The 12,012-nt window shown below is 36.0% G+C and overlaps 1 protein-coding gene across 2 annotated transcripts in view; it reads left to right on the top strand.

Annotated features, from left to right (window-relative positions):
- LPIN2 (lipin 2) overlaps window positions 1–12,012 on the top strand; it is a 77,012-nt gene that overhangs the window by 44,077 nt on the left and 20,923 nt on the right. For both annotated transcript variants that reach the window (XM_011360484.2, XM_023530838.1), the window contains 3 exons: window positions 1,622–1,822; window positions 5,019–5,114; window positions 7,875–8,176. In XM_011360484.2, the coding sequence (XP_011358786.1) occupies window positions 1,631–1,822; window positions 5,019–5,114; window positions 7,875–8,176 (590 nt within the window). In that variant the 5' untranslated portion in view covers window positions 1,622–1,630. Of the gene's footprint in view, window positions 1–1,621; window positions 1,823–5,018; window positions 5,115–7,874; window positions 8,177–12,012 lie in introns of those variants that run through there.

Raw genomic sequence — 12,012 nt, 5'->3', positions numbered from 1 at the left:
TCAAGTCAGTTATTTTAAAACCAGTATCATCACCAACTTGTAACTGTTTTAGAATTTACCACATAGGGGACACCACCTTATTTGGTTATTGAGTAGTAAGTTCCCCAGCTAGTATACTTCACGCAAAGCTAGCTTTTCTGTATGTTTTGAGGCCGTGGTAACATTAGCTTTAAATTATTCAAAAAATGTTCCAGGGTAAAATTACTGTAGTTCTGCTTTATGGTATAAAACTAGTAGTCCTTGATTACACATTCATCTGTGTACAAGAGCAAAAAAAAAAAAAAAAGAATCTGAGCACTGTCATTGGGTACTCACCTGTGGAGTAGGGTGAGTTTCTCTACAGGTACATGTCCTGGCAGGCCTCTAAGTTTTCCCAAGGGCATGACATTCTTTCTTCCAGTTTAGCTCTGGGCTTATCTGATAACATAGAATGTGATCTGTGGGAACTTGTCTGAGCATGTAATTTTGAACTCAGGGCACCTCGACAGCTGAGTTTAGAGAGACAATTATGCTTCTGATGAATAACCTAGAGAATAATCAGTAAGTTCTTTGTTTTGGTGAAAGTCAGCCTCTGGGTTAGCCAGAGCTGTAGAGAGAGGGTCTGTTCTTTGGTCTGCATCCATCCTGTCCCCTGGAGAATGACTTTTGCTAAATTGTGTGTTTACATAATACTAAGAGTCTAATGAATGAAATGTGGTGGTACTCCGTAACTGGAAATGAAATTTGAAAAACTTAAGACTCACAGGAGGCTACTTTTTCTAATTGTGGAGGAGACTTCCCCACTGGCCCTCCTTGCATAACAAATGGCTGGCACTCCATCCTGTGGTCAGATAAAGCCAGCTCTAGCTGCAACCATAGCAGTATGGGGCACAGAGACAGAAAGCAAATCCTACTGGCCCTGTAGTCCTACTCAGATGCACTTAGCTCCTTCTTTGACCCTTTCTGGAGAATCATTTTCAGCCTGGTGATCCTTATTTGAATAGTGAATTGTGGTTTAGGAACAAGATTAAAACCCTCTTCTCTGCTTTAACTTTATGGAACAAGAATATATGTCCTAGTGAGTTGTGCTGAAGCATTGAAGGGATTTTCCCTAAAAATAATGTAGGGAGCTATAAGTAGGTTAGACCCAGTCTAGCTCCCTAGAGTTTATTTAATCTAGCATCTGTCCGAACCAATATCCTATTAGAAAACCCAGCTCTCATCTTTCAGCAGCTTTCTCCCAAGGATAATCTTTAGTCATTTTTTTTGCTTGGCTACTGTGTCTAGAGTGAATATAATAGCGAATTCCCAAGACTCTTGGGCAGGAGAGCAGTGGTGTGGTCTGGGTTCTTTGGTAGTTCTGTACAGGTTCTGAATTCTAATGGCAGCTGGCACTATCACTGATGATGGGAAGGGAAAGGTAACTTTTGCATGCCTCATGCCCTGGCTAGGACAACCTCTCAAATGTAAAAAATCTAGGATTGTCCATGCAGTGGTAGCATCAGACTAGGTTAAAATCACCAAGGTTACTAATGATACATAATCTGGTGTACAAATGAGCAATTCTGTGTGTCACTTCGGTTTTTTCTTTGTCATTGTCATCGGATCCACATTGCATCTCACTTTTTCTTGTCTTTTGTAGTCTCAAACCATGAATTATGTGGGACAGCTGGCTGGGCAGGTGATCGTCACTGTGAAGGAGCTCTACAAGGGCATTAACCAAGCCACTTTGTCTGGGTGTATCGACGTCATTGTGGTGCGGCAGCAGGATGGCACCTATCAGTGTTCGCCTTTTCACGTTCGGTTTGGGAAGCTGGGAGTCCTGAGATCTAAAGAGAAAGTGGTGAGTGCATGGTACAGCCTATTTTCCCAGAGGATGAAGTTAGGTGGTGGCAATGAATAAACAAACCATTACTGTGCGCTTTCTGGGCCTTTTATTTATTTTAAACCTGTAGGATGTTAAAGACACTGATACGAAAGGTCAACCTTTATGTATTGCTTTTTGACATTACTTCTAAATTTAAAAAGCCCTACTACAGAAAGTCTCTCCAAGGGAAAAAAAGGCTGAAAATTATTTTCATAATGGCTATGTATTGCAGCTCAGAAGAGCAGAACAGAGAAACTAGAGTTATAAATAAGGATGTTGGGTATATTTAGAAAAACTTCCTTTACCTTACATAGCACTTTAAAATATTTAGGGTAATGCCTTCATAACAACTATATTATTCCATTCTGAATGGAATAGACTGAGATTAGAATACATAACATTTATTTAAACGAAATTAATGCCAGATTTATGTGATTGTTTTGACAAAGCTGTAAAATATTATTTGTAATCTAAATTTTGTTGATACCAAGACTTTCTCTAAATATGACTGAAATGCAAACTCTCAGGCCATAGGCTGGTTATCTTTTATTGGAAGATTCTTTTAAAGAGATGGTAATCCTATTGGCTTTTCTTTTTCTTACATTCTCTTACCTTCAGGTAATAGAGCAACTGGAAAGTTTGTTAGGATATCTGATGTCAAGTCAGAAAATTGAGCTAATAATAAAACTTCTTCAGGTACATAGTAGTATTTTTATTGCCACTCTTGCCCCATAGTATCTACTTAAACAATAGATGGAGATTTTTGTCAGGATTTTAAAGCACAACGAAAGATCCACACCATTTTCTGGAACCAGAAGCATTAAAGGACCACTGGTATAAGTTGAAAACATCTATTTTCAGATTTTGGCTATGTCACATAGGTGATCTTATTCTTTAAAATAGAGATTTCCTTCTATTTTAATTAAATTTAGGTTATTTTGAGAGTGAAAGAAAAAATTTTCTGGCTTTCACAAACTAGATATTCTCCCCACCCAAAACAAACATCTCATTTTTCTATAACAAAATCAGTGTTCCTCTGGAGAGCCACGTTTCAGGGGAGCAGGGTTTGTGTGGTCCGGCCTCTTTTCAGAGTTACCCTTTGGAAACCAAAAGCAGTTGCAGTTTACTTAGTGTCTTTGAAACTTTCCTTTGCAAACAGTATTTAGTCACAGTTTATTTCTTTGAAATTTATTTTCTTTCCGGTAACACTGAGCTGTAGTACTTTCAGGCTGTATCTGATTTAGGAGAATCAGCAGCAAACTGAAACTTCCCATTAGTTGTACAAGGATTTATTTGTAAAACAACTTACAAGGCTTTATTTGTTTGTTTGCTGTGATCTGGGTTTTTGATCAAATTGGATAAGTCTTCTGGCCTTTCAAAACAGAACTTATATATACATAATAAGCATTTGTGCATCTGCAGTGGCAACTAGGCAGGTAAGATACCTCTTTCTGCATGCTGTAGGCCTCTAATTAGGAAAGGAATATAGTTTCTGTACAATGTTACACAAATTGTTGTATTAAATATTTTGTCAAACCCTTGAATTTAATTGAAGTCTGTTGAGACACAGGATAAAAAAAGAACATTTCTTCTTTTCCACTTCTTCCTTTGGTATCCCAGAAACTCAAAAGATATGTTTGGGAAGAAGTTTGTCTATTTGACCAAAACATAGCTTTTCCGTGACCGTAAAACTGAAACCATGTCTGCCCTGAGATACTCTGGCAATCTGGATCAACTGTTTGTCTTATTTTAGGTCAGTTTCAATCAGGGAAAGCAATTCATTGATTTTAAACTACAACCCCAATTTTCATACCTATGAAGTGAACTTGAAATCATAATCCCCATAAAACCACTGGTTAGAGAGATGCCGTATCATAAGTTCCCCCACTGTAACTAGTATGTTCTCATTTGATAGAGCACCAGTACTCCCAGTATGTTTCGTAGAGCAGCAGTTTAATTTCAGAAGATAAACCTGTACTTGATATTTTTACATATTTTGTTGATTTAACACAAAACTGATGCTTTGATTACTTATCAAAGTTAAATAACCCAGTGTATTAGATAAGGCAGTTGCCATTGTAGATGACAAAAATCCACCTCATACTAGCTTAAGCAAAAAGGATTTTATTGGCTTGTATAACTAAAGTCCAGGAGCATTTGAATTAATCAGGATTTTCTTTAGAGTCTTTGAAGGTGTTATCAGAACTCTCTCTTCCCCCACCTCTCAGCTCTGGTTTCCTTGGTATATGTTCTTTCTAACATAAGATGGCCTGCAGGTTTACTTCTATTAACAGCCTTAGTGGAAAGAGAGCTTCTCTTTCCTAAGAAGTGTCAGTGTTTAGTCTCCCTGTCAGAGTACATATATCTTGGGGACCAGTCACTATAGCTGGGGGTGGAATATATTGATTGGCCTGGGTTGGACAACAGCCCGACCTGCACTCTCTGAAGCTACACCTGAAATAGATGATCAGAAATAGGGGATGGATAGATACCCATAGGACACCAGAGATATTCTTAACAAAAGAATAGCATGCCAAGTCAAACATCTACTATAGCCAATATTTCTCAAAAGTAAATCATTTCTATTTTAACATCTCAGTCATATATGTTGAGCAAGATTAAGCTACAATGTGGGAGGTAAGAATATATGGAAATAAGTGCTGTTTTAGAAACCACCTTACTAGAAGTAGTATGTCAAAATGAATATCCTCTTTAAAATAATCACCTTGGGAAACATTTATTCCAACTTGATGCCATCTCTCAAAATATTTTTAATATTTTTCCTTTGTTGCCTAAAGACTAATTTGTGTTACCTGAACAACACAAGGTGAAATCTACTTGTGCTACATATAACCCTGAAAGTGTTCAAATGTTTCTTGACAAGGATGTTTTCCCCATTTTATGACATTTGGGAATTAAATAATTAAAAATGTTTACAAGTTAATAAAAATAGATGATAAAATATTTTCTTTCAGTCCCTTGTTACCATCCCTTCCCCATCCTACCAAGATCTGTTTGGTTTTTTAGGGATGGGATGTGAGACAGATAACAGTGGTTTCTGGGGCTGTCACTCTAGAAACCTTAATACTAAGTTTGGTTTGAGAACTCAGAATTTAGGCTTAGTTTAGCTCCAATAAAAGACTCTTAATGCTAAATTTGTTTCTCCTCTTAGATTGATATAGAAATCAATGGTGATGCAGTGGATCTTCACATGAAATTAGGTGACAATGGAGAAGCTTTCTTTGTGGAGGAGACCGAAGAGGAATATGTAAGTCCTAGTTGGTCGCATTCACATTACACAGTTTGTTCATGCCTCTGGTGCATGCCCCAAAAAAGAAATGTTCAGTTTTCCTGGTTAATTGTACAGATGATTATTGCTGAATTAGGCAAGTTTTAGTTTTAGGTTGAAGAACTAAGCTGTCAGATAGGAGATGGAAGAGTGAGGAACTTTTCTCCATTCCAGGTTCAGAGCACAGAGAGAATGCAGAAGGCCTTTGTATTTGCTTTTTTTGTTTTTTACAAAAAGCACATCTTTTTGTAAAAAGAAAGGCACATATTTTCATTTTACTTTAATGAGCTTTCTTTCTGTTAAAGTTTACACCTTGACTTGAATACATTGAGTTTTGCTTAAGTAATTAAGGTGTTTGTATCTCTTAACACTGCGTATTTGTATACATGTGACCTTTAAACTTGGAAAACGTGAATAGTCACGTGAATTTATTATGATCTCAGGGGACTTAAATTAATTGGCCTATACCCTTTAAGATAATTGCATGTTTGGCTTCTTTCAGCAAGAAAGCAGTTTGTTGTCACCACCACCACCACCACCACACACACACACACACACACACACACACACACACACACACACACACACACACACACACACACAATATCAATATCAATCTCTCCCTTACTTTTTCCTTCCTTTGTATCCACTGATTTGAATCATGGTGAACTGTCCTTGATGGATTTATTGTGAATCTTTTTAAAAATTCTTAGAAAGCAGTGTTATATCTTCCATCAGAAAGAATAAAATCTCAGGTAGCAAAAATGATAAACTTCAAGTTATTAAGGATACAGGACTAGTATTTTTTTGGTGTTGAACACGATCTTTCAGTGTAATGTCAAATTGACAGAAAAAAAAATTTCCAAAAAAATAAACAGTAGCAGAATGAGATCGTTTTTAATTTAGAGAGAAGTCAGCACCTTAGTACTACTATGTAAAGCAACACTGAGACAATATGATTATGGAAGGGAACCTCACCAGACTAGTATTTTACTAGTACCTGAATTACCTGTTTTTATTATCTTGTTTGCATTTACTTGACCTAAACAGAATTTCCCTCATCAGAAAGAGGCAAAAGGCAGAATAAAAGATTGAGTTATTACAGGAATAAGATTTTTTTGATGTGTTTCTTAAAATCACATATAATCGATAACACTGATTAGGCTTTACATAAATCAACAAGGAAGAAGACTGGTTATTGATAGTCTGTTAACTGGTTCTCATGATCAGTTCTGTTGATTACATTTAAAACTATGCTTATTTAGCAAGGTCAACTTGGAGAGTGTTAACTTTCTAGCCTTTTTTCCCTATACCATGTATAACTTGATGGGCCACATTTTCTTTAGTAAAGTGTACTTCTCTTTAAAATTAAAAAAAATATACAAAGTTAATTCATCTGACAACATTGAAATCACTGCTCTGTACCATATACTACGAATAAAGTATGCCCCCCTCTCTAGGAGTTCATGATTTAAAGAGGAATAAATTTTACCAAAACCCATCTGGCTTCCATTTATTTGCTTTTTGTTTCTCTCAGATTTTTCTCATTTAACTATATGTCATCAATATCCTTTTCAAGTCAGTAGTTCCAGATCTAACTGTCCTTCTAATAGCTGTTCAGTATTCCATAGTATGGATATACCACAAACAATGCTATAATAGAACTAGGAAACATTACCAGAGACAAAACAGCTTTTAAGAATTACAAGTAAACTTTATAACAAAGACCATTGAATTAAAAGGCCCTGGAAGTCAGAGGCCACAGCTTGTTACCTGGGTGCTTTAGCGGCTTACAGGATAATATCCTATCGTCACTGTTTCTCTCTAGGTGTATGTTGCTGGTGAACACAGATTTTGCTTGGGTAATTAAACTTTGGCTTCAGAGTAATATGTTTACCAAAGCCAAATTTAAAACAGTTATGGAAACCTACTTGTTTTCACATAAATTTAAATACTCAAATTTAAAACTTGAGTATTCTGAATCATCTCAGGTTAATTTATATCTACCTTTCATTTCCTCCATGATACAAAAGAATAAAGCAAATGATTAAGAATTCCCTGAACGCTAGATTTGATTATTTATTTAATATTAAAATAAGAGTTTAATTATTTCTAACTGTTGAGACTTATTTTCTTCTTTTGAATTCCTAAAACAATAAATACTTTGATTTAAAAATCCACTAATTTCATTTGGTACAGAGTATTGTCTCTGTTACAGTCGCCTTTCTCACCCTCAATTAATTTGACAAACACAAGCATTAACCACTCTAAATTTTACCATAGTTCCTCACTTACTTGTCCTTCTGCTCCTTATCTGATGGGGTGTTCCTGCTCCTTGCCTTCTACTTTGTCCTGTTCTTACTGTTCTTTGCAAGTTCTTGACAGAGTGCTTTGTAACACTTCCTGAGAATGCTGCTGCTTTGAACTTCTCTTTATAGAAATTTAATTGGCTCTGCTTTAATTATAGCTTTCATGTGTTCCATGCGACTTGTCATAATGGTTTCTCCAAATGTATTCAGTTACATGAACCAAAATGAGCTAACACTGAGCCGTGTGCAAGAGTAAAGACCTATTTCGAATAGAGCAGGCAGTGCCCTAGTTCAGTATGACTTTCTTACTTTTAGAAACTATGTATTCCCTACTATGCAGAGTATATAGATATGCAAAGTATTCATTATTATTTTGATTCACTGTCCAGTTTGCCATGGACAACTTTTCTTTCTCCATATTCTCTTTAAGGAAAAACTTCCTGCTTACCTTGCCACTTCACCAATTCCTACTGAAGATCAGTTCTTTAAAGATATTGACACCCTTTTGGCGAAATCAGGTGGAAATGAAAGACCATCTCAGAGTTCCAACATATCACACATCTTGGAAACAGAGACAGTTTTCACTCCAAGTTCTGTGAAAAAGAAGAAACGAAGGAGAAAGAAATGCAAACTGGACAGTAAGAAGGAAGATCAGGCTGCTTCTCCTGCTGCAGAAGATACCGTGGATGTGGACCTGAGCTCTGACGATGACAAGGGGGCCCAGTCAGTGAGGTAGGGCTCTTGGTCTGGGAGGACTCCTTGTGCAGGTGCCAGGTGTGCATCCATACTATGGCAAGAGTGCAGGTGAAGTGAGAAGCTGTGGCATTTTTTTTCTTTCTGCAACTGTACAAAATTTGCCATCAGACATCCTGCTTTGGTGCTAAAATATCATTCAGAACAGACTGGCAATGTGTCTTTTCATCCAGTAATTTTCTAAAAGCTAAATAAAGCATCTCAAGGAGGATCTGAACTAGTGACTTGCCCCCGGGTGAGCAGGTATAAACATCAGGAATATTTGCCAACTCTCTGGGTCTTTGTGCTTGGTATCTCACCTGTTCTTGAGGAATTGTAGAATTGTCATTTTGAGTTTATCATCAAAACATCCTAGGAAGTTGAAGAGGAAAGGAGGTTTTTGTTTTGGGGGTTTTTAAGGGTGAAAATCTTGATTGCTACTTATGTTTTCTAAAACTTTAAAATCTGGGTTGTAAATTCTGCAACAAAATTCTACATTTGATAGTAATTTTTAATACATGAACTCTTTTTCTGCCTATCTTTTATTACTCATCAGTTGTCATATTTATGATGTTCTTTCCCCTCCAACACTGAATATAGACTTTGATTTCAATTCTAGAATGCAGATTCTTGTTTAGTGTTAGAACTAAACAAAAGGCAAAAAGCAAAAAATACTTTAGACTTTACAGACCAGTGTAAACTATACTTATAAAAATCTTAAATCCTAAATAAATTAACAAATTTGGGTAATCTTTTTTGTCAGTATCAAAGTACTATCTAGGAAGAGCTCTAAAATGCTCTAAACTCTCCTTTTATATCACTGAGTCCCACAGAATTTTAAGCTAATAAAAAGTACCACAATTTCTTAAAAAACAGACACTTATCATTCTTTTCTTCCTGTTTTTAATCTCTTAAGGGTTATTTATCTTTCCCTTTCTTAGGAGAGAGTATACTAGGAGACTCTTCGAGATGTTTTATTGCTTGATTTTGGTGCTATAAGGAACATGTAAACAGTTCCTAAAATGTTTAGTGGGCAAGAAACATTCTTTTGAGAAAAACTTGAAGTGTGCATCTAAATTTTATTTGGATTAGCACTGTAATACTCCCTAAGTGCCTTAAATTGTGGTATTTTTTGTCAACTAAAATTCTTTTAAGATGCACCAGAAAGAACACTGAAGTAAAACTTTTACTTTCAAAGTTTTCTTGATGAGTATTCAACAAAATCCTTTGTTATATAACATAATAGAGCTAAGTTTAGAATGCTTGGACAACCTACAGTTTTAGCTTGGGAAGTGAAAACATTTCCGAAACATAGGCAGTCATCTACTAAATGCACAGGGATTGTTATTCTGAAGGGATTTTGTAAATGCGTATTGCAAGTGAATGTGCATTGCATAAATATTAGTGGATGCCTTACTTTTCCAGATTGTGTGAAACACTGCATCGACCAAATCTGTCAGTGTGCTGATTTGGTTGACAGCGACATGGTTGCCAGCTTCTCTCTCTGAGCCAGAATCTTGCTTGTCAGAACACATGTAAGCTAGAGCCTTGTAATAATTTTCACAAACTTAGTGGTTTGCTTTTTCTTTAGGTTACCAGTAAATCATAGATGCCGTCACTTGGAGGAACTCTTTCCTGAAATTTCCTTAAAATAGGATCTTAATTATGCAGCCAATAGAAATCAGGACTTAAAAAAGAAAAGACAAGATGTAACAGTCATAACAGTTCAGGTCTATATGCACTAAAATAAGCACTGAGCTAAAAGGTAGGAGACTGAACCAGTTATACTTCCAATTGTGGAACAGTGGCCTCCTGGTCACTCCAGGCTTTTCTTTCTTAATCTGTGAAATAATGGAATTAAACTACATGGTTTGCAAGCCCCCTTCCAGCTCAGCATTTAGATTCTAAAATAATTTGGTGGAAGATATTTAGGGTCAAAAGTATTAGCAGCATATTAAATGGCACATTAAAGAATCTGAGAGAAAAAATAGAAACTCTACTGCTTTTGCAGTTGTGAGATTAGAATTATTTGGTATTGGAATTCGCAACTCTTAAATATCTTACCTTCCTGAGCCTCTACCATTTAGGAAAGAAATTGTTTCCAGAGAAGATACCTAAAATAAGTTTTTATTTTGCTAGGCAGCATTCTATTTAAACTCTTTACTTTTCAAGAATTTCATGCATTACAGGATTAAGGCTAATGGAGGCTCCTTGAAGGAGGCAGATAAAAGACAGAATCATGCTTGTTGCTGTTGCACAAGCTAGAAGAAACTCATTGGTTGAAATAGAAGAGCTTTAAATTACACAAGGCATTGTATAAACTGTACCTAATGAGTCCCTGTACCTTCTTCCTCAAATTGGACTTTTGGCTTAAGTATGGTACAGAAGTCTTGTTTGTCCTTTCAGAGAGGATGGATAGATTTATGTGTATTCAAAACGTGGTTGTAGGTATAAATAGCCTTTTGGAGGGAAGAGACTTTTCAAAGTGGACGGTGTGGTAGCACAGTCTTGAGTGTAAATATGGAACTGATGAAAATACTTAAAATACCCAGCAATAACAATGGAGGATTAGAGACCACACTATCAGAAAGGAGCCTCTACTTTTAAGCAACCAAAGTAGACTTGCTTACAAGTTATGTCTGGGAGCCAAATGCAGGGAGCCTAAGACTTTTATTTTTTAATAATAATAAATTTTAATAAATTTATAAAATTTATTAAAATTAGTTAATAATTACGATTTTTAGGTGTGCAAGATTGTAATCGATGTCTGTGTACTTTTTTGTGTGTTTACCACCCAAAGAAAGTCTAGTTTCCTTTCATTACCATATATTTGACCCCGTTTACTCACTTTGCCCTACTCTTACCCTGTTTCTTATGGTAACCACCATTCTCTTGTCTGTATCTATGGAGTTTTTGTTTTGTTCATTTGTTCTTTTTTGTTTTATATTCCACATGAGTGAAATCATACAGTTTTTGTCCTTTTCTTTCTGTCTTACTTCACTTAGCATAATACCCTCAAGATCCATCATGTTGCACATGGCAATATTTCATCTTTATGGCAGAATAGTATTCCATTCGTGTGTGTGTGTGTGTGTGTGTGTGTGTGTGTGTGTGTGTGTGTGTGTGTGTGATATCTTTATCTAGTCATCTTTCGATGGACACTTTGGTTGTTTCTATGTCTTGGCTGTTGTAAATGATACCATAGTACATACAGGCATATGAAAAGATGTTCAACGTCACTAGTTATAATGAATGGCAAGTCAAAACCACAGTGAGATACTCTTTCACACCTGTTACAATGGCTGTTATCATTCAAGAAGACAAAAAATAACAAGGGTTGGAAAGGTTGTGGGAATGGAAATTAGTGCAGCCACTATGGAAAACAGTATGGAGAATCCTCAGAAAACTAAGATTGGAATTACTACATGATCGCAGTAATTCCTCTTCTGGGTATTTACCCTAAAAATATGAAAACTGTTATTGATAAAGATATGTACCTGTGTTCATTGCAGCCTCAGACTTTTCACAGACAGTATGTATTACCCTGACCTATTTTTAGTCTAGCAGATTAAGTGATACAGATATTCTTATTTTACCTTTAACATTGTCCTGGTAGAACATTGAATTTTCTATGAGATGCTCTTAAACTTGTACAGTATAGTGCTTTATACTTTTCAGTTTTTCTTTATACTTTATACTTTTTAGATTTAGAGCTTTCAACATGGCACACCACATGAATCTCACGTTGACTCTGTGAAATAGAACAAGTGATAAATTTCCAACTAAAGGTGCTTCTGAGGGATGTTTTAAGTTCATATAGCAAGTTAGTTACAGTA

The sequence above is a fragment of the Pteropus vampyrus genome, unplaced genomic scaffold (genome assembly GCF_000151845.1).
Source record: "Pteropus vampyrus isolate Shadow unplaced genomic scaffold, Pvam_2.0 Scaffold55, whole genome shotgun sequence".
NCBI classification, from domain to species: domain Eukaryota; kingdom Metazoa; phylum Chordata; class Mammalia; order Chiroptera; family Pteropodidae; genus Pteropus; species Pteropus vampyrus.
The sequence above is the reverse complement of the archived record's forward strand: the minus strand, read 5'-3'. Positions and strand labels throughout refer to the sequence as shown.